At 44.1% G+C, this 27,815-nt stretch overlaps 1 protein-coding gene across 2 annotated transcripts in view; it reads right to left on the bottom strand.

Annotated features, from left to right (window-relative positions):
- ATP8A2 (ATPase phospholipid transporting 8A2) overlaps positions 1-27,815 on the bottom strand; it is a 758,530-nt gene that overhangs the window by 195,717 nt on the left and 534,998 nt on the right. For both annotated transcript variants that reach the window (XM_088460283.1, XM_088460284.1), the window contains one exon: positions 26,262-26,340. In XM_088460283.1, coding sequence (XP_088316409.1) covers positions 26,262-26,340 — 79 coding nt within the window. The remainder of the gene's footprint in view (positions 1-26,261; positions 26,341-27,815) is intronic.

The following is a 27,815-nucleotide window of genomic DNA, read 5'->3' as shown; positions in this document are numbered from 1 at the left end:
GTTATGTTGCGCCCAACTCAGATATGCATAAATTCACATCTGGGTATGTGCTGTAAGCAAACTTGCCATTTGCTTCCGTTGAGAGATCCATGTGACTCAGAATTAATATAAGAAAGGTAACTGTCTGCACTATCCATCATATGCTGTTTCTACAAGGGAACCTTGCTCTTATAATACCTACTGATTGAAAGGGGTTTTTAGGGCATCCTCAGTATTCACCAGTATGCACATTAACCATACATGTGTTAACAGACAGACTGTAAATGCATTTGATAGCACTATGATGACTTAGGCAGAGGCGTAGCAAGGGGATGTGGTCAATATCATGACCGTGGGGATTCCGGCAGTCAGAATACCGCTGGTATCCCGAAGGTAAGTAGCAGGGTTAGGGGGAGGGTTAGCGTTAGGGTACTAAGGGGGGAAGTTTAGGATTAGGGTGTGGAGGGGTGGAAGTTAGGTCAGATTCAGGGACCGGTTAGGGTAGGAAGAGGGGACAGTGACGTGAGGTTAATGGCTGGGGAGGCACAGATGGAGATGGGTCTGAGTGCTGGGAGCTTGTCTCACCCCCTACTCACTGTAACTCTCCCCTCACTACACTAAAGCTTCAGTATCCATTGATTCTCCTACCTGCATCACTGTGTCTTCTCTTGCTGCTGCTGACTGAGATCTGATCTCTAAACACTGCAGTGTACTTCCTGGTCATATGACACATCTAAGGTGTCCATCAGTGCTCAATGCATGTCCCCCATACTTAGAGGCATGCCTCTATTAGCTCTCTTTCTGTGCAGCTTACAGCCTGTGGTGTGGCCCTGCCTCCAGTTCTGCAAGCAGTGTCTGACTGACTGACAATGCAGAAGCGAGGCTGAGCTGTTTGCTGCCTTATCTCTGGTCTTCCTGCAGTCCCAGGGAGCTCCAAAAAACTGGAGAGTGTTAACTATAAAAAAGATTACAATAAACAAAGAAGTTGTTTATAAGTAATAAATATCTTCTTTGTATTATTCTAATAATTTTCAGATCAAATCTCAGGAGTATGACAGGGGAGGCTCTGCCTCCCCTAACTGCACGTCCCTGAGAGGGGGAGGTTTAGGATACCTACCGACAGGTGTCGGTATCCTAACCCTGTCGGGATGCTGGCGTCAGGTTTCTGACCACCAGGATCCCGAGCGCCGGCATCCCGTACCCATCTCATAGCAAGACCTATGGGGGCCCATAGCAAAATGTCCACAGGCCCCCACCCTGCAAATTATTTTACAGTTTATCCATTTGATTGTACAGTAATTGATCCTAAAACTGCACTGCCTACTCAGAAGGCAGGATCATGCAGGATTAAATGAATGGTGATTAACGGTTCCGAGCGTTGGGCGCGGGACCTAACGACGCGATTATATGAGAATCGTGTCATTTAGCCCCGTCCACTATTTAAAATATGCATAATCGCATTGAATTAGCACGGGGCGTGGCTTAATGGAACAATCAAGTTGGCCCCGCCCCCAACTCTACCAACCTGCTTTACCTCCCTGGGCTTCTCCCGTGGAGGAAAATTTAATAGTCAGCAAGTATGGTCAACAGTCGTTGGATCCCCAGAGGATATGACAAGCATGTAGCCATCTTAAGTCATATTAGTTGAATAATTTACTCTATCCATTGTTTCTAAATTAAAACCTGCAGATAAAGTGGAGGGAGGTGTCTGAAGGGGTAAAGGTGACAGGCCAAAATTTGTTATATAGTCCTTACCTGAAAATGTTATTCAGATTATTTTTCTAAAGATGCTGCTGTTCAGGACCTTATTGAAAGATGTAACCCAAAATCCTTATCAGTAGTCGTTATCCAAAGTTGCTTAAATAAAGCAGGAAATACTCAGAGTGTACCAATGTAGGTCAAATGCCACCACAAAATGGCTGCCAGTAGCTGGGCATCCTTTATATAGGGCAGTGACCTGCATTGTGACATCACAATGCATGCAGGCAGCAGCTAGTGATGTCTGTTGCTTAGATCAGCTCTGGGCCCAGATGCCCTGCAGCAGCACTCTGGTGAGAATAGAAAAGCTGGGCTCAGGAGATGGCAGTGTGACTCGGTGCAAGGAGAGGGCCGGCCCCAGAGGCAGTAGCAGCCGCACTTTCTGCACCTAATATAACTATGCCCTTGGGCTTAGGGATATCAACTCAAGTTATGCTGTACTAAGTATAATGCCCTTACAGTGGTCCAATTTAACCAGTAATGTCTCCTATGCTCCAGAAGTAGGAATATAGCAGTGGCATCACAAGGGGGGTGTCCCGCACCGGGTGTCACCCTTCAAGGGAGTGACACCAAAAAGAGCAGCATACAGACCCGCGGGCCGCATCTGCTGCCAGCACACCCCCTTCCTCGGCACCACCGACGACCCCAAGGCCCTGCACTTCGCCGCCGCAGGGGGTCACTTGATTCTCTCACCGCGACCGGCGTCCAGAGCCACACACAGGCACAGAGCATCTCTCTGTGCCTGTGTGTTGCTCTGGACGCCGGCCGCGGTGACGTCATCACGCATGCGGCATGCCGGAGGAAGGAGGAGGTGCGCGCCCGGACACTGCTAGTGGAAGCCAGCCTGGACATCCTGAAGATAGGTAAGTAGTATTGCGCAGGGGAGGGGGCACAGTATAAGGGGCATTACTGGGGGCATTCTGGGGCCACTGCATAGGGGCACAACTGGGGGTACTGTATAGTATAAGGGCATTACTGAGGGCATAGCATATGGGGCACTACTGTCTGGGGGCACTGCATAAGGGGAGCTCCTGGGGGTAATGTATAAGGGGCACTACTGAGGTACTGTATAAGGGCACTATAGGGGGCACTGTATAAGGGGCGCGCTACTGGGGGTACTGTATAAGGGGCACTACAGGGGTACTGTATAAGATCACTCTAGGGGGCACTGCATAAGGGGAGCTCCTGGGGGTATTGTATAAGGGGCACTACTGGGGGTACTGTCTAGGGGGCACAGTATAAGGGCATTACTGAGGGCCCAGCATATGAGGCACTACTGTCTGGGGGCACTGCATAAGGGGAGCTCCTGGGGGTACTTTATAAGGGCACTATAGGGGGCACAGTATAAGGGGCGCTACTGGGAGTACTGTATAAGGGCACTATAGGGGGCACTGCATAAGAGGCACTACTGGGCCTACTGTATAAGGGGCACTACTGGGCCTACTGTATAAGGGGCACAACTGGGGGCACTGCATAAGGGGAGCTACTGGGGGCACAGCGTAAGGGGCTCTAATACAGGAGGCATTGCATACTGGGCTTTAATATAGGAGGCATTGCATAATGGGCTTTAATACAGGAAGCATTGCATATTGGGCACAACTACAGGGGGCATTGCATAAAGAGGTACTACTAAAGGGGGAACTGCATAATGGGCACTACTACTGGGGGCATTGAATAAGGGGCACTACTACTGTGGGCATTGTGTATAAGGGTCAATAATGTGGTCATTGTGTAAAATGGGCACTACTGTGTGTCAGAACATATATAAGGGACAATACTTTATGGTGTAATGTGCATCAGGAGCACTAAGGGCCTGATTCAGAACCGAACGCTCTGACCAGAGCGCTCGCTCTGAATCAGTGCCCTCCTCCATGAAAATGGAGCGGTCTCCTGGCCGCTCGCATAGCTGTGGGTGACCACCCACAGCATATGCAAGCGTCCATGATGATGGTCGCGATGGTCTTGACCATCGCGACCATCGGGCTTGCGACGGAGACCCTGCGGTAGGGTCTCGCTGCCGCAAGCCCTGGAGTGATTTTGGCTGTATCAGAGCCAAAATCACTCCCACTGACATCACTAGTGATGTCAGTGGGGCCGGCTTCAGACGGTAGGCGTTCCCATGGGAACGCCTCCGTCTGGCAGGCACGCCCACCAAAGGGGGCGTGCTGTTAATCAACATCAACAGCACGCCCCCTTTGGTGCGAGACCCGGAGCGATGAAGAGCCCGGCGCTCGCCGGGTCTCACGCATGCGCACGACGGAGCTCCCTCCGTCGTGCGCATGCGCAGTGGGGGAACATCGACCCGCTTGCAAGCGTCCTGCGCTCGTGAGCGGGTCTGAATGACCCCCTATGTGCGGTGTAATGTGGATAAGATTGTGCTACTGTGTGGCGTAATTTGAATTGGGGATAGTATTGTATGACCATGCCCCTTTCTTTCAAGATCACGCCCCTTTTTTGTGCCACACACCTTAGGCGCACGCTGTCCTTTTATTGATAAATCGCCGGGGGAGGGGGGGGGGACGTTCCACCACATCTCTAGGACCACTTTAAGCACTGCTACCCAGAATATCGGGCGTGGCATCGTCACGCCCGCCGGGAGCGCCTGGCATTCTGTGAGGAGCACAGTGTGACTGCTGGACAGCTAAGGGGGAAGAGTTTACGGAGCTGCGCACCTTGGTCCCGATTTTTTTATTTTTCTGGTAGAGGGGGTGGTGTCACCGTGCATTACAGCACGGGTGACACCAACCCTAGTGACGCCTCTGGAAAATAGTACTACATAGTATTAATACACTAGTGTTAGAGAATGAATAGACCCCCCCAAGCACATCGGAATAGCCAGTCACAACTCCTGCAACACATGGCCATGTCCCACTAACGTGGCGATGCTAAGAACTTGTCCCAAATCCAGAAGACAAATTAAGTATTCATTAGGGTTAATTTTGTCAAGCATCAATACTCCTACCACTATGTCTCACACAAAACAGGGAGTAGAAACAAAAGCCACACAGATAGGGTCCTGGTCTGAACTGGACTTATGACCCCAGTGCAATGAGGCAGCAATGCTAACCACTGTGCGTAGAGACGCATCCAAAAGTGCACAAGGAAAGTAAAAGCAATGTTTTTAGTAGCAGTTTTACAAGAAATTAACAAGCCAAAATATTAAAGTAATTTGAAGGTCAAAATTCCCCTTAATTTGACATGTCAGCAGCTCTGTAGCCAGCATCTGATACACAGAACAGACAGTTACTGTATTGTTAGCGGACACAGAACAAGTCAAAAATCCAAAACATAGTTACAGCAGATGGATTAATTCTCACTGTCCCATTTGGTATAATAAAGAAAAAATGGACAATGTTTGTATTGAGGTCAGGCTTGGTTAGGCTATTGAAATGAAGCCAGATAAACAGAAAAAGGGTGTAACTACACCGACATTAACCTCATAATTCATAAATATGAATGTTATTTCTGCCTATTTATTTTAAACTGCTCCATCACATGTATGTAATTATAAGAAAGGTCTGCCAAGCTTAACCCTTTAATTACTGAATATAGCCATTTCAATAACACAGTTAAACTGCACAGCCCCCTGCCTTGCGTGTGCCAAGTATATTATTTTAGTGCTGTCAGCATGAATAATTTTGTTTCTTTTTAGGGCCAACCAAACTCTGCAGTTGATCAGCCTTCAATATAGAATATTCTATTCTGTGCAGGGATTCTTATGTCTATGCTTATTTGAATAAAACTATGGTCTGTATGAAGTTCATACAAGCCAAAGGGTAGGTGCGGTAACTATATTATGGTCAGCAGCAGTTACTCAATAAGACAATAGCGTCCAATAAGGTGAAGCCCTGTATGTTTAGGAAGCAGACCTTAATGTTCTCATGCTCGAGATGTGGCGTGGCCCATAGAATATAGTAACCGGCCCTAAAGAATTGGTTGGAATTTCATGGTCCTTGAAAACTTGATCAACAAATATCATGGCCTTTTGGTTGGCAGAAGGTAAGTGGATAAACAAAGAAAGTTTGCCATTTTATGGTGTGTACACACCTTACAGTATCTATGAATGATATGAACGATAACTATATAGTTCAGCGATATATCTTTCACTTTTATGCAGTGAACGACCAACTGTCAGGGTTCAGCCTAGGATCAGTCATCTCTTACCTCCGCTACGGCTTCCCCTGACTTCTCGTGCGGTCAGACGTCTGGTGCGGCGCCGGTGATGCAAAGAGTATTTCGCCTTCGGTGTTAGCGGACTTCCATGGTCGGCCGTGTGTCTGGAATCGCAGTTCCCGTCATGGGCGCCGCCATGTCAGTTCCTCTCATGTGACAGTATCTCCAACCAATGGGAGCTTGGTCTCGGTCAGCTGACGCTGCGCTCCTATCAACGGCTACCCAGGGGCATGTATCCGGCTCCAGATCTCCAGGAAGTTGCCTGAACAATGTTTGTCGCTTCTAGTGCAAACTAGTAGAGTCCTCGTTCCAGATTCCCTTTATTCTGCGTGACTAGTTTCCAGTGTCTCTCTTTGAGCAACAGTGCGTCCAACGCCTCTGCCTGTGTGCCATTATCAGTGTCATCTTGAGCAACAGTGCGTCCAATAGGGTGCAGCTAAGCCAATATCCCGCTTGGAGGGGTCACTGGCGAACACCTCTCTGCCGGTTAGACTCTGCACCATTGACCAGGTCTCGCCAACGTCCAAGACCCATGGATGAGGAGGTCATATATCCAGGCCCCTCGCCTCCGATTCCTCCCACAACCTAAGACCTCAGCTTTCAATACTCCAGTGACAAGCGTGACACCAACGATGCACGTTCCCGCATGAACGATAACGATATATCTATGATCGTCCATACATGCAGGCCAACTTGCACGATATCATCAACTTTGCCTCTTCAGAGATGTGGCAGGATGACTTCGCTGAAAGATATCTTTCAAGTCGTTAGTGGTACAGATCGTACAGTGTGTACCCAGCATTACTGTAAAAATCTATGGAATCCCAAATAACTGTAAATATTTAGCATAAAGGTAAATCAACAATAAAATCCACCTCCAATTCGAGTCCATGGATTTTTAGGCATGACCAAGGATTGAACAAGATCAAACATTGAATGAAAATGTATTTGTAGAGCACATCTCATAGTACAGCGTCCCCACTCCTGTAGAGGGTCTCAGGACTCTTACCTTTAGAATTTTTAGGAATGTTTTTCTATTTTAAGAATTCCAGAGGCACTATACTATACATATTTAGAAGATATCCAAGATGATACCCATATCCTTCCCAATGATTATTACAAACTTTCCCAGGAAGTAAATTAATTTTTAGATTTTGATTTTGTAATTAGATTGGCTATCCAACAAAGTAAGGGGTGGTGAAACTTGAGAATAAGGAAGTTGTTATCCCATACAGGGCTGGCACTACCATTAGGCAGCTTTCTAAGGGCGACAGCCACTAGAAGGCGCCTCTGAATCTGCCTACCACAAGCATGAAGGATGTTTCTGATGCAGACATCCTTCATCCACATTATGCTGCCAGAAACTGCGGATGTTCAGTGACTGCTTTCCCCCTGCTTTCTGGGTTAGCTAGTCACATGTGCTGTGCTGTTACTCTGCACATAGACAGCCCGACATCGGACACCACAGCTCCTGTCCCCTGCTGTTTTCTCCCCTTCCCTCTATTGTTGGACATCGGAAGCCAATGGTTAGCAACTATTGATGTTTCCGACTCTGGATTTATTCCCTGTGTAGGGGGAGCCTGGGGGCAGTCCAGCATCTCCGTGAGTGCTGGGCATGCCCCTACAGTGACGTTAGCGGGAGGTGCCATGAGGCTCTGCCGAATTTCCCACCCTTTTTTTGGACGGTAGTATAACTATGGCAATGGATTTATATATATATATATTATATATATATATATTGAATTGTTAGTTGACATCGCATCGCAACCATTCGATGCCCGGCTACCGATGTCCATCCCTACTTCTCTCATGGAGTCATTGGTGTTTGTTACTTGGGATTAACATGAGTTGCGATCAGGAACCAGATGAGTGGTAACAAGCTACAGTATATAATAATCTTCTAAAGTCTGTACCATTTCCAACATGCATGCAGCGAGCTAAAGGACAGACCCTAGCCAGAGAGGAGGAGGACTTGCCAGGAATAAGTAAGTATCCAATCAAGGGATGGAGAAGGGGGCGGGGTGGGACGGAGCAGGGGTGTTGCAGTGGACCTAGCAGGGGCTAGAGTTTCATCTGCTTCTGCACCTCTTGAAAAATGAATATGAATGTATATCCTGTGCTCTTGTCTGAGTTGGCACAGTGGCATTGTTATATCCATTTTAGGTGCATTGTCTGATCATCTTCTGATTGGGGATATTCGCCCATTAGTTTTGTACACTCTTCCTAGTCCTGCCAGAGTTCCCAGATTGTACTATACTAGATTTCAATAAATTCATCAGTGAACCCAGTAGTTTCGTCACTATAGACAAGCTTATGGCGGTTTTCACCTTAAGCAGCACCCAGTCCCAGTGAACATGTGCTCTAATACTCAGTTGCTCTCAGGTCTTGAACATACAGTGCTACAACTAGCATCCAGCCAACGGCGATGGAAGTCACATACCAACAACTTTATCAGGCAGATAAGGTCTGAGCTGGAAGCAAGGAACGATGGTCACTAACAAAGTGAAGGTCAGCAATTATAATTCAATTAGACAGTAGCATTCCAGTCAGGAAGCATAGAGTACAATGTATGTCTAGTATATCAGATAGAAATTCAGGCTGAAACAATTATTAAGTAAAGGACAATGGCATAACCAAGGTGGGGAAGGTGGGGAAAGTGTCTATGGCAGCTAATTTTGGGAGTGACATTTTTATGGTTAAATGAATTCAAATACTCCACTTCTCATTTCTGACGATCATATTTATCCCACGTCTCATTTATGTATAGATATGTGTAATTGCAGGAAAGTGCTTAAGTTGAAAGAGAGAGATTAGAGAAAGTAAACTTTCAAGTGTGTAGTGCTGCATCAGGAGTTAGTAAAAGGAGAAATGGAAATAAAGGAGAGGTGCATATAGGATGTAGGGCCGGAGGTTCTAAGAGCACTGAAATGTCTATGGAAGTGCTAGGCTTTGGGAATGATGGCTAAGAGAAGTTTGTATAAACCAACGACGTCACGATTATGTGGCACGCGACAATTTGACGTTTTAACTTTCTCTCTTGTTTACCTAATCTGTGTTTCCAGTGGGTGTCTGCATGAGCACCAATATAAGAATTTAACCAGTATTTTAAATAACCATTTTTTTTTTATTTGCCTTGCGCGCCATCACCTCTAGTTCTAGAACTAATTATCTGAATGATGTTATGGTTTTTTACCGTTACTGGTGATACAGTATATTGCTTTACGAGCTATTGTTCTGCATAAGGAAAGGTTCACGTATTTTCTTTCACTCTGAACGTGAACATCCAGCTTTTATTCCATAGTTGAGACGTCAGTAAGCAGCAAGTATTCCTAAATCCCATATATGTTATGAGCACATTCTTTACCCTGCAAAGCATGTCTACGGTTTTTACTAGACCAATGTTGAAATAAATATTTTTATATTGTGCATAATTTGATATCTGTTATTGAGCTTGTAATTGTTAGAGAACAAACGGAGGTGTTACACGATTCACAAGTCCCTCACTTGCTACTACAATATAAGTTACTAGAAGGAGGCAGGACACTCTCAGGTGTTGCCGAGACACACAGCATTGTACTTCCCCGCTGTAGCTGGTCTGATTAATCAAGCTTACTGTTTCAATAACCCTTTCCGCACACTCTTCTCTGGGGACAGCGTGTAAGAGGAGACTGGCCAGGTGTCCCCAAGCAGACTGAATTATAAAGACACTGGTTCGCCTATACGTACAAAACATCACATATTATTTCCTGTTGCACTTGGCCAAGCTTCAGACAAATGGATGACTGCATTAAGTGCACTTCAAATTCAACTCCCTAAATCACATTACTTCCAGGTTCATGACTATATCCTATTAATTCTGTGTTCAGACAGGCATTTAAGGATTAAAAAAATATATATATTTAGTTTTTCTATAGACATCTATCTAGGTTCTTTGTTTAGTTTATTCATTCATTCAGCGTGGCAGTGGTCTAATATAAGTTTTCTGGACAGAGGTGTAAATTTGAAGACAGAATTCATAAAAAACATTTTTGTGTCTTTTAGAATGAGGCATTTGGTGTGAGAATTATCATTATGTGCATATTACTACCATATTTCCAGAGAACCCCTCACATCAACACCTGCCCTACTGGAGCTTGTGGTCTAATGCTGATATATATCAGCCATTCAATTGAACGGCCAATATATCGTGCGTGCATTGGCGACTGTGTACAGACATTCACAGACACATCACGTTGGCTGTACACTTGCTGCAGAGGCCGAGGTGAGTGGACGCAACGCAACCCCCGACCAGAAGGACTCACAGCCAGATGGCAAATGATGGTGTGTTCAGCGTGTATGAGCAACCATCATCTGCAGAGCAGTCGATCTGCAGATATATCTTTTAAGTATGTACCTACCTTAAGGCTAAAGAGAAGGCAACAGTATGGTAGGAAATGGGGACTGGAGAATTTGAGTAAAGAAACAAAAAAAAATGACTTTCCCTCTAAAAGAGGGACTACTAGGGGTTGTCCAGAGTTAGAACTGGCACACATGGTTAATATACCAACCAGTTATGTTGCCTATGGGATCATTGCTATGTGACAAGAAGTGTGCTGATGTTTCTGAGGGCAGGGGTGCTGAGAGGGGAAGAGGAGGCAGTTACTAATTACCCGAGCCTGGCTGGGGCCTGCACCAGAATGCCCTACTCCTAGGTACACGCATAGTAGTTTTCATTATTTCCTAGAGGGTGTGGGCACAGTCCCATGATTTGGCCACCCTTCCCCCATCACCTGGGCCAGTCATTGCTCTCTAAGGGCAGGGGATTGGTAGCTCCTAGGTATGAGGAGTCTACAGTAGAGACAGCTTACTGTAATTAAAGGAGTGGGTAACATATGTTCCCCAAGCTTGGTCTCACTCCCATAATTCCTATTTGGAAGTGGGTGATGTTAGCTTTGTGAAGAGCTTTGATGCTGGTGTATGTACACAGTGCATCAGGTTTATCAATAAAGGCTTTAGTATTACTTAAAGTTAATGGTTTTTTTTTATGGTGACAATGGCATGAGCAATATAAGCCAAGGGGCCTATGTATCATTATTCGGTTATTTTGCATGAAAATGTAAGCCCCATATGGCCGCATTCGCAACCAGGATACAAAATATTTCACCCGCACAGTATGTACCATTGCCTCCGTACATGCACAGCTCTTGTTAAAAAGGGCCATTCTATGAAATGTCCCATACATTTGTATCTGTGTATAATTAGGGTTTTCAACATAGGTTGACAAGTTAAATTATAGTTCTTTCCAGTGGCAGATTTTACCTAAGGGATGCAGTAAAATCCGCCACTTTGGTGAGCCAGTTGCTGCACTGGCTACACTGTGACTGGCAGTGGCTTCCCACTGGAAGTGCTACCTGCCAGTCACTCACAGGACAGGCAGCCTAGGGGAAGGTGATGTCTCCCCCCGGTATGCCAGTCCGGGCTGCGAGTAGCAGAGAACAGCCGCTGCTGTGCCTTTCGGGCAGCCCTACACGACTTCTAGGGGGTGCAGCCAATGCAGTTCATAGAAGTTGGTGTTATGCGTATGTGCGGTGCTACCTGTGCGCATGCACGTCCCCGTGCTTGCCAGATCGATGGCCCAGGCGCCGGGACCTGGCCAAACGGACCAGCAGTGGCAGCACTCCTCATGCCGTTGCTGGCTCTTTCTTATACTGTAGGTTTTCTTAAAAAATAAATAACATAGGCTCTTGTGTTCTATGTTCCGTACGTTACATGGAATGCCCCAAAACCACTGTCCAGGTGAGGTAGTCTTCTGGGGTCCAATGAATAGCGCATAACTATTTTGCAACTTTCCGTGTACAGGCTGAAGGTGCGCAAGCTCCGAACCAAGTTTGGGTTTGTGCTGTAAGCGCAGTGTCTGTCTTTGAGGAATTCGACTTTTGTTAACAGCTCTGTGGACTGGCCAGTGAAAGGTAAGTAACTATAATGTATTTATTTTTTTAATTATTATTTTAGCTTTTTTTTTTTGCGCGTACTTTCTATTTATATGGCCCTGTTGTTGCTATGAGGCGTAGCTGCACTGACACATGTAGGGATCAGAAAAGATCCCTCTAATGGTGTGTACACACGGGACGATTAAAATGCTCGATATGAACGATAAAGATATCGATCACAACATTATCGTTCATATTGTGCATTTTTTGGCCCCTTCCAACCCACCAACGACCTGCGATGCTCGGGCACGTATGGATGATAATGATATCGTCCATCGCCCATGCATGCAGGCCAACCTGCTAGATATCGACCAGGTTACTATAGGGACCCGCGACTGTTGTTCATGGGTCGTTGGTGGGTTGGATGTCTGCTGGATGATCGATCATCCAGCACATCCCGGAGATCATTCAACGATATCATTATCGTTGACGATCGTCCCGTGTGTATGCACCATTACCCGTGCATTCTCTTGTCATGGTCTGTTCTGGAATGCTCTGCTGATACTGGGACTGATTCGGAGGTTTACAGAACTTCAATGTTCTCGCAAATGGCTGAATTTTTTAAAACTTTTTATCTGCGCATGTACAGGAGCTAAACTGCACAAGCGGAGATCTGGTCCTGCGACGTTAGTCACAGTACCACAGAAGCCATAGCATGATTGACATGCAGCTGGTGTTTGGAGGCGGTGATGAGGAGCTTTTCATGAAAACGGGGGGTGTCGGCCCTGTTTTCTGGGCATGCCGAAGCAAGTGGTGGCGTCCTCGGATGCAGCTTCACTGGCCCTGGAAGCGTGATTTTGCCGGACCCTGAGGGTTACTCAGATATCTAATGGCCGTCTGATGTTCAAGGAGAGGATCTGATTCTGCATCTTCGGACGCAGCTAGCGGAATACAGTGGGAGTCTTTTAACACAAGGCGCCTCCTGCAGCTTTTGCATATTAAAGCCTGGCCGCTGTGTACAAAGATGCCGCGGCGGTGCCTTTAGCGTACATCCATGAATCAGGCCACTGATTGGTGTTTTATTCCTTGCTCTGGAGCATAATATACTTTTGCGCGTTTGTCTAAGCAACAAAAAAAGTTTCCCGTATGTAAGACAGGGAGTTGTTTATGCTGTATAGCATTTTTTTTAAATAAAATCTTTATTTAATACAGATACATGTAAATAAATACAATCAGGAGCAAGACAGAAAGCTTAATTACATGGCCAATTATAGTAAACATTAATTAGGGTTTTTTTAAGTGTAATTAATGCACAATAGCAAATGCATTGCTGCACATAACAGAAATATATGCGCAACTGGGACAAATGCCTGTGATATGTGCCTAGCATAAAAACCAGACGCATATGCTACAGACGCCGATCGCCACGCATCTCAATATAGTTGCTGCTTTCATATGGTCACATGTTCGGCTTTTGTCAATAACACAATTTGCGCCTGGAAAGATTCAGAAAATACATGTACAAGCACACTCTAAATCACTCTAAATCCATTCTGGTCATAGTGAATCTAATAATAGCCTGCAATGCACCTGCATAGCAAGTTGCAACGCAAAGCAAAAAGCCCAATATGAGGTAATGTGTTACTTTTCATGCTGTGTTCAAGTTTTCAAAACTACAAAAAGAGAAGCTAAAAACAGTGTTGGGACCGGTTTGCTATTTTCTTTTACTACCTATTATTTAAAAGATAACTTATTTATTTTGACAGTTTCAGGATAGGCTTATAGTAGAAGCATTGCACTAGTTTGGGCCAAATGTTCTCAGGTTGATGCAGGTGGCAGGTCAGAGACTTATGCTAATATCTGCGATCACTGCAAAACTCTCTTCCTGTACTGGAACACTGTCTGTATTACTTCCTGATCTTATCAGCCTGGCTACAATACTCGCCTTCTGTATATCCCCTTAGGATGTTGTCTTATACATGAGAATTGGATGTATTTTCTGTTGCTCCATTTTATTCATGCACAGATGAGCTTTGAAAGCGATGATGGTTCACCCCACTTTCTCTAGTTAAAATCTCCTGCGATTTTTGGACCATCTGAGTCCAGAGCAAAAATATGGATTTGGATCGGCCTGGTCTTTATGTTGCACATTAGAGTAACATTGTATTGTGGACATCCCTCAAGTAATTTTTGGTCCAAATGCACCCGAGTCTTTCCCCTTAATGATAGATGCCTCTGCTGAGTGACTGCCCCCTATATTAAACCCAAATCCATCACTTACCATTATAGCCCTGTCTACGTTATTCAGAAAATAATGGGACTTGTTTAGCAAATAGAGAAAACCTGATCACTGCCAAATATATCTAATTTTGCCAGATATAGAGGATTTTTATTTTTTATTTATTTCCATCCACCAAATGATTAACTTAATACTACTATCACCAGAGGAAACCCTTGACAGTACAATTCATGGATGATGGTTTCTCCTTATGGAAGTTTACTTATTTGTGGTAGTACAGGGAAATAAAAAACGTTCCTTTATGGTTTGAATAAAGCACTTTTGCCCACTGGAAAATAGTTTTAAAATATATTTTGTAAGAAAAAAAAAAAAATATATATATATATATATATTATATATACACATACACACATACATACACAGGTTGAGTCTCCCATATCCAAATATTCAGAAATACGGAATCTTTTGTAGCATGACCGAGATAGGGAAACCTTTGCTTTTGATGGTTCAATATACACATACTTTGTTTTAGGTGCGAAATTATTAAAAATATTGTATAAAAAGACCTGCAGGCTGTTTATAAAGTGTATATAAAACAAATGCATTCTGTGATTAGATTTCCGTCCCATTCCCAATATATTTAATTAAGGTATGCAAATATTCCAAAATATGGAATGTTCCGATATCCAAAATACCCCTGGTCCCAAGCATTTTGGATATAGGAGACTCAACCTGTATATATGGTATGCAGTCAGGATGTCTAATCCCGGCAAGTGTCTAATGACAGGTGTCGACATCTCGACGCCTGTCATTAGACCTTCGCTGGGAGCCTGACACCCGGCTTACCGATCGACGGTAAGCCGGGCGTGGACAGCCGCGGGGAAGGCATTGTTAGGGTAGGGGCGCACGGGGGGGACTTAGGGTTAGGCACCCCCCCTGGGAGGTTAGGGTTAGGCTAGGGGAAGGTGGGGTTAGGGTTAGGCACCCCCGGGGGGAGGTTAGGGTCAGGCACCCCCCCTGGGAGACTTAGGGTTAGGCTGCGGAGAAAGGGGGGTTAGGTTTAGGCACTTAGAAAGTGGTGCGGCCGGCGGTAAATCATACTGATTCCGTATATATATTTAAGCTTTTTTCTACTGTTTTATTTTATTATTTATTTTAATTAAAGACAGATGTAAGGCTTTCAGTTTTATTTCATACACGCAAACACACATATGTCCCAAGGCTGACTCATCAAAGTGGTCAGGTAAGTCTTTCTGATCACAGCCAGTATGGCAGAGGCAGCTGTCGCTGATATTTTATCCATAGATGGGGAACATGTATTGATACAATGCAGCGATTACAGTTTTTCTAGATCTGCAAGATGTGGCAGCAGAAAATCATTGATATTGACACTTAGGACTATAGTGAGGTTACATAGAAGCTCATGTATGTGAAATCCGTAGAAATAAAACTTGAAAATATCCCCCCAATAAACTCTTCTGCATTGTCTGTCCTAAATATATATTCTCAAAAAAGAGTAAGGAGATGTAATGTAAATTCCTTCATGTGTTACTACCAAGTGGCTCCCAGTATCATCTGCTCGTCTTTCAGGGATATCATATATCCAGGTGACGTGGAATCAAAATGTGAAACTTTCTTCCAATATTCAGCAGAGCCCTCCAGAAACGAGCGAAATTTAATACTACTGAGCTGGCTGGAAGCAGGAATTGAAGAGGCTTAGACTCTTTGTGTACATAATTACATTGCTGAAAAAGGACTATTCTGCAAGCTTTTGTTGTACGCCCCGAGATTTAATGAACTAGGCTGTTCTGTAATTTCAAGAGATAGTTTTCTTATCTTTACATTAGTAAACAGAAACATATAAGGTTGCGATGCAATTAAGTGAATTGTATGTTGTTGTGAAGGCTTTTTGAGCCTACTTGAGAAGCCAGAGAAGATTAATCACACAGAGAGCAGGATAAGTATTTGCAGGACACGTTTGCAAAGTATAGTTTATTTTATTTGTTGCAGTTTACACTTCTACATCTACCCTCTCATATATGGACATATTGGTGTTATTTACAATTTGACTACAGCCAGTGTTTTGCATTTTCAAACTGCACATGTGCAGCAAAAAATGTGTACATTTAAGATATTTTGCGCATACCTCCTAATGGGATTGTGTTATGAGACGGTCTCAATCCTGACATCGGAATCCCGGCAATGGATTTAAGATAGGCGTCTAAATACTGACGCCTATCTTAATCCCGATGCTGGAATGCCAAGGACGCCAGCCCGAACGAAGGCAAGTCTGGGGGTGTCCTTAATGTTAGCCATGGGGGGGGGGGGGTTAGGGAGTTGCCCTTGCTCAGACACATGTGCAGTTTGCTAAAAATCGTGCGATACGGCTGCAGATGATCTTTTGTGCAACTGAGAATCAAGGGCCTTATTCAGGGTTGGGAATAAAGTAAGCCAGAGCCAGTAACTGTGCATCTTGGCTACACCATGCTGCGCTGCAGGTGGGGCAGATGTTAAATGTGCAGAGAGATTTAGATCTGGGAGAGGTGTGTCCAAATTGACATTTAAATTGCAGTGTAAAAATAGCATTTGTGGGCTACATGTAAAAGCAGTCAGTGTTTACCAAACATGCAAATAAACTAAATGTATTTGCACCCTTTGCATTGCAACATGGTTTGTCGAAGTGCACAGTTACTGGCTCTATCTTACTCTATTCCCAAGGCTTACTCAGACTGGCCACCTAAGCTTGGGCTTACTCAGACTGGCCATCTAAGTTTGGGCTTACTCAGACTGGCCACCTAAGTTTGGGCTTACTCAGACTGGCCATCTAAGTTTGGGCTTACTCAGACTGGCCACCTAAGCTTGGGCTTACTCAGACTGGCCACCTAAGTTTGGGCTTACTCAGACTGGCCATCTAAGTTTGGGCTTACTCAGACTGGTCACTTAAGTTTGGGCTTAATCAGACTGGTCAGTTAAGCTTGGGCTTACTCAGACTGGCCATTGAAGCTTGGGCTTACTCAGACTGGCCACCTAAATTTGGGCTTACTCAGACTGGCCACCTAAGTTTGGGCTTACTCAGACTGGCCATCTAAGTTTGGGCTTACTCAGACTGGTCACTTAAGTTTGGGCTTAATCAGACTGGCCATTGAAGCTTGGGCTTACTCAGACTGGCCATTGAAGCTTGGGCTTACTCAGACTGGCCACTTAAGTTTGGGCTTACTCAGATGACTGCGACCATTGCGAAGGTGACCTGGATCTGTGGCGTCTTTTGTCTTCAGACACCTCCTGCTGCACAAGCGTCCATCGATGACCAACCACCAAAATTAAAATATCATTTCTCATGACATTGGAAGAAAAACAATATATTACACTAAGAACTCCAAACTGTTATTATCATATAAGATTTATTTTTAATATTATTATTATTAAATCCACACTACAGGGATGTCACCTTACTATGTTCTGTACATACGAATGTCTGAAATGACATTACAAAAATAGGGATTGAAGTCCATGAATAAGTTTTGCAATAATAAATATAATTAATAGATCTCATTAGAAGTTCATTATCATTTTTGGTGATATTTGGGAAAGAGACTATCTTAGCCCAGCCCAATATTATTATTATAGAGGCAGCTGGCATCAGGCCTAGCTTACTGCAGGTCTGGCCCTTCCACAGTTCAAAAATTAATGAGTTAATTTGTTGTGAGTTTCCCATATTCCCTTCCCATCTCGTTCTATTGCATGCTGCCCCTCAGTGTCATCATTGTTCATCATCTTCCGTTAACGCTTTAATTAGAATTAGGGGCGCTAAGGGTGAGTGCTGCTACTAGGTGCTCAGGCTTAGGACTCTCTGGGACCAAAGGTAAGACTTTACCATCCCTCCAAAATGACATTGCATACAGTTTCTTAAGAAGGCACCTGATGGGTACAGAACATACTTACCTACTTTTGAAGGGAGATTGTGAAAGCAACACCTATGAGCGTGTTGGTACAGTGGGCATGTACTGTTACATCTGAGAGGCGTGTCATAAAACTGACTTACATCCAAATGTAAACGAGCCCCTAAGCTGTTAGTAAGATCTACTTGTTGATAAAAACACTGATACTGAAAAATGCATGTAGTCATAGTGATCACTGTGTCTAATAACCAGTGCAGGGAAATTATACTAATGATCCCATTTATATATATCTCTGTTTTTGTTTTTTAATATAACAGCTTCATAATGGGGGTAATGTGCAATCAGGGAGATTGGTAGACTCTTCAGGAAGTCAGGGAGATTGCTACTATTTCAGGGACTCTCCCTGACAATCAGGGAAAGTTGGTAAGTATGGTACAGAAGTGATATCGTCATGCCCCACCCAGCACCGCTAACTGGTACAGGATGAACTGCCATCAGGGTACATTAGCTGCCAATCCAAAAACTACAAATAAAATAAAACCTCCAAAACTTTTCTGACATTTTCAACTGAAACATTTTGAAAATGCTCTAAAGTAACCTTCACCCGTACACCTTGAAACACTGATAAATACCTTTTGTTTGCTGTTTAAATTCTGAAGCCACTATGTTTTTTTTTTACATTTTTTTTTCCCTTCTGGCTAGGAGAGCCGTCTCTGTTTGCTATATTTAATAACTCATTCCAAAACTAATGAATGACAGAGATGTGGCAAGAAGATCGGTTATTTCCCTGTTATGGTTCCCTTGTCATCTCTGCACTGTCATATGCTGCAAATCAGAAGTGATTTATGACACTGAAATTAGGCATCCATCTTGTGTACATAACAACATGCTGATTAAGCAGGTTTGATTTATTGCACTCGCAGTGTTCCAAGGTGCAAGCCTCTAAAACAATTTCCCACATTGCTTGTATTGCTCTTCTAAGAGACAAAATTCTTCGTCTCACATTGTATTCTTAGTACAGTGAAGGACGTGTTCCAAAATGCATAAATCAGTATCACAAGTTGTAAAGAAGGGATAAGCAAAGGATAAAGAATTTGTCAGCGGATTTGCATTGACACAAGAGAGTTCATACCCCGGTGATAAACACTGAGAAAGTCACTGTGCTGATAGTGAGCGGTGTAAATCGATGTCAGCGTTATCAGCCTGTAAGCTTGTTATCTCATGGCTATCACAGCCACCCTTATTGCACATCATCCATTTATTTGTGGGACTAAAAGCTAACAGATTAATCTAATCTCTGCAGGGTACCATGAAACACAGCCCTGTCCCAATCACACCTTGATATAACATGCAGATATAGTTTTCAACAAATACCTAAAAACACTTATAGCAATAAGCTCATAGCTGGATTCACCATTAACTTTCCTGAACATACTGGGGGAAATTCAAATGTTTTCTCGCGCCCATGAGTAATCAGCACCCGATGGGCGATATTCAATTGTTTTGCAAATGGGGAGCGAGAGCACAGAACGTCCATTAATTATTGCAAGTGTCGCGCCCGAAAGCACCGGGTTTAGATGCGTACAGCGGCGAAACTCGTGCAAAGTAATGGGCGCCCAAAAGCCAGACTTTTCACAGATTTCTGCTCGCCACCTCAGGAGGGTGCGAGCAGAAATAATGGGAACATAAACAATTAAATATCTCCCGGTCAGAAAGGCTATTTGCTACGGCTTCAGCAGTAGTGTATAAGGACACATATATAGCAGCTATATAATTTGTCAAACCAACAAATGCAATAAATCTGAAATAGACTCACATGCACGTTCACAGAGATAAAGTCACCAGTCACTTGGGCAGCAAGTTTCAGCTGCTGTTAAAGACGGGAGCTGCAGACTTCCATGCGCTGCAGACAGGGCTGTCTTGACAGCAATGTGGGCCCTGGGCAAAGCAATGCACTGGGGCCCCTACCCACCCGTTCACGGGAAATTTTTTTAAATGGTCAATAAAATTAAACCCTCCTGCATGCCCATCAGACCTCCCACACATGCAGAGAGACTCTGGCTGGTCTGAAGCCGGCAGATGAAGTGAAACTGGGACTGAGGTGAGTAGTCATCACCGGGGGGACGGATGGGGGTTGGGGGAGGTTAGATCGGAATTCAGTGCACCGGCGTCCGGCTTATAAAAATATCACAGATTTACCAACTGGCCACGACTGCATGGGGGTGGGTTGGTGGGCCCCTACAAGCTTCGGGCCCTTGGGCAACTGCCCAACAAGCCCAATGGAAGAGATGGCCCTGGCTGCAGATGACCTACTGTAGCACAGTGGTGAAAGTGCATGGCCCGAAGCTGCGATAGTATACACTGTGGCCGAGCGTGAGCCATGTACAGGTTCCCTTGCCATGGATCCGATGTAAGATATTGTGGAGAGACACTCTGTAATCCTGATATACAATGTAATAATGCAAGCCCTTAACGCGTTTCTTCATCGTAGTGATTTCTTCAGAGGAGAAAAACAAAACTATTTCCTTCTATTCTAGATCATCTACAGCACAACAACGGCATCCTGACAATCAGAATCCCGAAAGATCTCTGTAAGTATTATAACCCTCCCCCCTCCTCTAACCCCATTTTAGCTCCTGTAATCAATAATTGTGTCCTGCACGATAAAACTGCGAAACAATAACAACAACAAAAATCAGAATTCGGATTTAGCCCCTGATTCAGAGCCGCTCGTAAGCGGCCGCTCGTTCGCTCCGAGCGATGTTCGCAAAACTGCGCATGCGTATGGGTCGTAATGCGCATGCGCCAACCAGTCATTGCGGTCGGAAATCAAGCGCTCGCAAAATTGCGAGTGCCTGCTAATTTGAGTGACAGGATGAGGCGTTTGTGGGTGGTAACAGGGGAAGGTGCTTGAAAACGGGGAGTGGTGATCCGAACGCAGGCGTGGCAAACGGTCAAAACGGGCGTTTTAAGGGTGTGCATAATTAACAAAGCAGCGTCATCGACCACGTCACTTGGTTGTTTCTTAGCCTGAACTGTTCGCATGATTGCGGTAGGAAAATCCTACCACAAGCACTGCGAGCAGTTCAGACGCCTTTCGATGTACTCGATTAATCAAATAAATAGCGGAGATGACGTAGGATGCGAGCGGCCAGGGGGCGTCTTTACAAAATAGCGAGCGCATGTTTCGTTCGCTCGCTCAGACATAGAGGCGTCAACAGACCGCAAAGAGCGAGCGCTCAATTTAAATAGCCGGCCCCTTTTTCTGAACGAGCGAGAGCAAATAGCGTCCGGCTCTGATGTCGTCAGGTTAACCAGCATGTTTGCACGATGATAGATGTCTAGACGATGTCTAAAAGACCACATTTTCAAACGATGTTTAAACGATTATTGAACGATCGAACGATATCTATATCGTTATCATTCAATCGCTCATTTTAATCGTCTAGTGGATAGGCACCTTAAGACACATAAAGTAACATCTGTATACATATTATTATTACACTGTATACAGACCATTTTGTAAGGGTTAGTTGGCTTAACGTGTACTGTGTGCTGTGCTTATACCATCATACTGTATGGAATCACAGTTTATCTTACAGTAATAATTAAGGGCAAGAGGTATTTTTACGTTCAGTTGTATGTCATACAGAAGGATGCCGAGAGAGGGGGAGGGTACTAATACCTGGAGCCTGGGCTTGTCCGAGGGTCTCAGGCCAGCTGTTGACGAAGACAAATGCCCCCCTCTGCAGCATGAGCCATCAACAAAGACACTCGCTTTCTCTGAGAGTCCGCCTATCCTGGAAACAATTGGTTTTCCTGGCGGCTCCCTCATATTCTTGTGAATTTTGGGGAGAAGGTAGAATGTAGCGTTCTTGGGGTTAGTAATTATAGAAATGAGTGTTCCTGTTTCATTATAGTACCAGGGGGAGTGCCTGGTTGATGATCCTTGAATATAGTTCCATATAATTATCAGTGGGATTGAATAACTACCTCTGATAGCATTCTGTAGTGTTCAGTTGTTTTAAGGTCTCCTTGATATACGGTGCATCCGGAAAGTATTCACAACGCTTCACTTTTTCCACATTTTGTTATGTTACAGCCTTATTCCAAAATGGAATAAATTAATTTTTGTCCTCAAAATTATACACACAATACCCCATAATGACAACGTGTAAAAAGTTTTTTTGAGATTTTTGCAACTTTAATTTAAAAAAACCACTAAGAGATCACATGTACATAAGTATTCACGGCCTTTGCCATGAAGCTCAAAATTGACCTCAGGTGCATCCTGTTTCCACTGATCAACCTTGAGATGTTCCCACAGCTTAATTGGAGTCCACCTGTGGTAAATTTAATTGATTGGACATGATTTTGAAAGGCACACACCTGTCTATATAAGGTCTCACACTTGACAGTGCATGTCAGAGCACAAACCAAGCATGAAGTCCAAGGAATTGTCTGTAGACCTCCGAGACAGGACTGTCTTGAGGCACAATTCTGGGGAAGGGTACAGAAAAATATCTGCTGCTTTGAAGGTCCCAATGAGCACAGTGGCCTCCATCATCCGTAAATGGAAAAAGTTCTGAACCACCAGGACTCTTCCTAGAGTTGGCCGGCCGTCTAAACTGAGCGATCGGGGGAAAAGGACCCTAGTCAGGGAGGTGACCAAGAACCCGATGGTCACTCTGTCAGAGCCACAGCATTCCTCTGTGGAGAGAGGAGAACCTTCCAGAAGGACAACCATCTCTGCAGCAATCCACTAATCAGGCCTGTATATAAGAGTGGCCAGACAAAAGCCACTCCTTAGTAAAAAAGGACATGGCAGCCCACCTGGAGTTTGCCAAAATGCACCTGAAGGACTCTCTGGTCTGATGAGAGAAAGACTGAACTCTTTGGCATGAATGCCAGGCATTATGTTTGGCACAAACCAGGTACCGCTCATCACCAGGCCAATACCATCCCTACAGTGAAGCATGGTGGTGGCAGCATCATGCTGTGGGGATGTTTTTCAGCGGCAGGAACTGGAAGACTAGTCAGGATAGAGGGAAAGATGAATGCAGCAATGTACAGAGACATCCTGGATGAAAACCTGCTCCAGAGCACTCTTGACCTCAGACTGGGGCGATGGTTCATCTTTCAGCAGGACAACAACCCTAAGCATACAGCCAAGATATCAAAGGAGTGGCTTCAGGTTAACTCTGTGAATGTCTTTGCGTGGCCCAGCCAGAGCCCAGACTTGAATCCAATTGAACATCTCTGGAGAGATCTGAAAATGGCTGTGCACCGACGCTTCCCATCCAACCTGATGGAGCTTGAGAGGTGCTGCAAAGAGGAATGGGCGAAACTGCCCAAAGATAGGTGTGCCAAGCTTGTGGCATCATATTCAAAAAGACTTGAGGCTGTAATTGCTGCCAAAAGTGCATCAACAAAGTATTGAGCATAGGTTGTGAATACTTATGTACATGTGATTTCTTAGTTTTGTTTTTTATTAAATTTGCAAAAATCTCAAAAAAAACTTTTTACACGTTGTCATTATGGGGTACTGTGTATAGAATTTTGAGGACAAAAATGAATTTATTCCATTTTCTAATAAGGCTGTAACATAACAAAATGTGGAAAAAGTGAAGCGTTGTGAATGCTTTCCAGATGCACTGTACATATCCAATGGCCAAAGCACTATGTTGCCCCCCTTATCAGAGGGTTTGATTATAATATCATCCCATTTATTGATCTCTTTTATTGCTCTCCTCTCTGCAAGTAATAAGTTGTTTGGAATTCCGTATTTTTGTCTCTTCCTGTAAATTTGGTCAAATTCTCGTGATACCAATTTCGGGAAGACCTTAGTTTCCAAACTGATTTTGTCAAGGGGAAAGAATGTAGATCTATTTTTACATATATGTCTCTTCTTAGGTAGATGTGGAGGGATATCATTATTTTCCACTGAGAGTTCATCAAGAATCTCCAACATCTCCAGGTCTTCAGTTGTCCAACATTCGGTATTTATAGGATATTTTGCTGTAACCTCCGCTTGTCAATAACCCCCACACACTTTAGAATTAGTACGGTTATTGGCATAAAATTTGGTTAATAACAATTTTCTTCCAAACAACTGTAAGTTCATTTCCCATTGGAAACTATCGAAGTTTTGGATGGAGAAAATGAAAGGCTTTTGCTTAAAACACTGGGGGTCATTCAGACCCACTCGCGAGCGGCAGTACGCTCGCAAGTGGGTCGATGGTCCCCACTGCGCATTCGCAAGACGGAGGGAGCTCCGTCGTGCGCATGCGCGAGACCCGGCGAGCGAAGGACTTTCCATCGCTCCGGGTATCGCACCAAAGGGGGCGTGCTGTCGATGTTGATTGACAGCACGCCCCCTTTGGTGGGCGTGCCGGGGTGTGCCTGCCAGACGGAGGCGTCCCTATGGGAACGCCTACCGTCTGAAGCCGGCCCCACTGACATCACTAGTGATGTCAGTGGGAGTGATTTTGGCTTTGATAGAGCCAAAATCACTCCTGGCCTTGCGGTTGAGAAACCCGACCACAGGGTTTCACTCGCAAGTCCGATGGTCGCGATGGTCAAGACCATCGCGACCATCTTGTTGGACGCTCGTATATGCTGTGGGTGGTGACCCACAGCTATACGAGCGTCCAGGAGGACGCTCCATTTTAATGGAGGTGGGCCCTGATTCAGTGCGAGCGCTCTGGTCAGAGCGTCCGGCTCTGAATCAGGGCCACTGTTTTGTACTTCAGTTAGTACTCGTTGAGATAAATGAATAATCTTGGGACGCATGTGCAGACTGAAATCATCGTCCATTTGTATCCGATGGCACAACAGCGTCCACCTCTGAATATAGCCCATAGTGTTTTTCAAAGATTTTTCAGAGGAGACATGGATTTGGCCATGAGCCGTCTGTATCTCCTAGACGCCCAAGTATGTCTCAGTGGCCCTGGTCTTATAATTATCGATAGATTAAAGAACCACCAAGATGTTCTTGCTCATCTAGCCTTAGTAAACCAAGCAGCATGAAATGCCTGGCGAGAGTAAACTGCAAGGTCCCCATACAACTCTGCTATAGCCGGGCGTCTTTTTGCGTCCTTATTCAGACGAAAATGTGTAAGTCGCAATGTGATGCGACTAGGAAGCACCAGGAGCCTGTGCTGATTAATTTGATATGTGACACTTGTATATCTGTGTGCAAAAAGACACCCTGCGCTAGGAGGGACCAGACGTGTCGAGAGGGGCTGTTTGGCGTAACTGCAGCAAAGACGAGAGAGGACACATCTGTACATTGCTTCATGATGAACCATACATTGTTTCATCTCTCACAACTGTCCTGATGTAGGTGGGACAGTCCCGTTTTGAGGACTCTCTTTGTCTCTTGAGTAGGAAAGTGGGGGAGAATGCCCCTTTTTCTGCTACTCTGCTCCAGAGTCAGGTGCATGTGGTAATGTAATGAAGGCGGTCACCTTACTCTGTTGATTAATTTGAAACTTAAATGAGGCTCCAACAAGCAGTACTTTAGAAGAAAAAGGGAAGATTTGTAATGAATTAATAGGACATTTGTGTAAGGCAAATTTGGTTTGTAATGACACGTACATGCCTACAATTAATCCCCCAAAAAGTTGTGCAAAATGTCTGTACAGACGTACGTCTAAAAGAAATGGTGGGGTACATCTGTGTGTGGACAATGAGGACAAATATGTGACGTTATGAAAAAAAAAAGGAAGTCAATAAAACAATGACCCTCCCAAAATTGCAATTAAAAATTTGCAGTAAACACAAGAATATAAAAAAAAAAAAAAACTTCCATTCACAATGCCCTTAGTTTATACAGACTGCAACTAAAGTATTGTTAGTCTTTCCTAGCACTTTTCCACTTGGTTTAGGGCAGCTTTTGAGTTTTATAGGATAGGCTCAATGCATAATGCAGTGTTTTACAATGTCATAATAACATGGATTCCATTCTTCTTCCCAGGGGAGGAGTGTCCTCAATAATAGGATGGGGGAAAGTTTTCTGGCAGTTAAAAGTTGAGAAAGTGGAAGAAGTCAACAAAGTGCAAAAAAGTTAAACTAAAGCCGGTGAGTGATTGATGAGTCATGGAACTGAAAAAAAAAAAAAAAAAAAAGTGCCTTAATTGGTAATAAAAAGAAAAAATGAGTTCATGGCCTGTCAATCACAGGCATTGTCTTCAACCTCCCGTAACCCTGGTTTCTGTTCGTTATTTCTGCTAATAAAACCTACAACTACATTGGCAAGAAATCAGTACTGCATCTCGGTGACTGAAATGGTAAAGTAGTTACCGTGCTCCATCATTTTCATTGGGAACCAGATGAGGATGAGAGAGTGGACCAAGGCATTGATGCAGTGACCCCAAAACACCTGAAACGAGACAAAACAGTGACATCACTAAACTTCCAGAACCGACCAAGTCTTAACAAATGCCCTGCTGTTACATTAAAGAATCAGTGGATTCTCTTGTTTCCGGAGAAAGACAATGGGGTAAATTTATTGAAGTGAGAGTTTTTAGAAGTGAGTTTTAGAAGAGATGTTACCCATAGCAACCAATCAGATTCTACTTAACATTTAACTAGCACCTTTTAGAAGAGAATAGATAGAATCTGAATGGTTGCTATGGGTAACATCTCTTCTAAAACTCACTTCTAAAAACTCTCACTTTAGTAAATTTACCCCAATAACTAGATTTTCCAGTGTCTAATTTTTTTAGGCAGATATATTTTTATTAAATCTATTTGCCTGCATAATACTTGGTGTGTGTCAGCAACAAAAAAAACCAATAACAATCTAATACAATCATTATGGATTCTCTTGCAAAGTGCTGGCACTCATTGGGGCTAATACAGAGGGGATAATTTTCCCATTTGCGTAGTGTATATTGCGTGAATTCCCACTATGCATGCACCAAACTTGGGCACATGCGAGTTCGGATTATTTATTTTATTATTTATTAAGTTTCTTATACAGCGCAGCATATTCCGTTGCGCTTTACAATTTGAAACATTAATAGAACAAAACTGAGTAATAACAGACAGATATATAGGTAGGAAGGCCCTGCTCGCAAGCTTACAATCTATATTATGCCGAGTCCGATGCATCTACACTGGCGACTGGAGAGGTGGAACAGTGGTGTGATGGGGCGTTCTAACATAGGAAGAGGACAGTGAGGCAATACACCTGTCACCTACAGTAGTATAGGGTAGGTGCAAGCACTCACTGATGGTAATGACTGACGTATGTGCTGCAAACGCAGGTGTGGATGCATCTCCAGATGCGTACAAATCTGCATATGGGCAAATATATGCATTTTTCTATGCATGTTTCTTTTTAGTTATGTACAGAAGATGTACTCTGCATCAGTACCATAATCTGTAATACAGCAGCATTGAGAGGTGCAGTATAAAATCAGTTATTTTGAAAACAATCCAATAATGTGCAAATTGCAAGTAGCGCGTTTGTTCCATGAAACTCGCAGGCTTCGCACGATTCTGCAATCCAATTAAACCTAATTGCGGTAATAGCAGCAGAGGTTTGCGAATTGACTGCCAAATGCTATGTGGGAGAAGTGCATGAAAAAGTGGGGAGACCATCCTGGACCCCCCCCAAAATTGATAATTTCATTAGCAGGCCTGTATAGAAGGTTGTTTGTGGGCATAAGGAAAGTACTGAGGTTTTTAAATGGTGTCAAATGGCTGATTTGTGCTTTTTTTTTTATTAGAAACAAAAAAATCCTCCAAAAATATAAAAAGCAAACTTTTTCCATTTAATCTCAAACGAATGAAACAAAAAATGCAAAAAAATAAGTAGGAAAAAAAAAGTGACTTTGGGGTACTTTAAGG

This window comes from Taudactylus pleione, unplaced genomic scaffold, assembly GCF_031769625.1.
Source record: "Taudactylus pleione unplaced genomic scaffold, aTauple2 ptg000043l, whole genome shotgun sequence".
Taxonomy (NCBI): Eukaryota; Metazoa; Chordata; class Amphibia; order Anura; family Myobatrachidae; genus Taudactylus; species Taudactylus pleione.
This window is presented reverse-complemented; position numbering and strand designations above follow the sequence as displayed.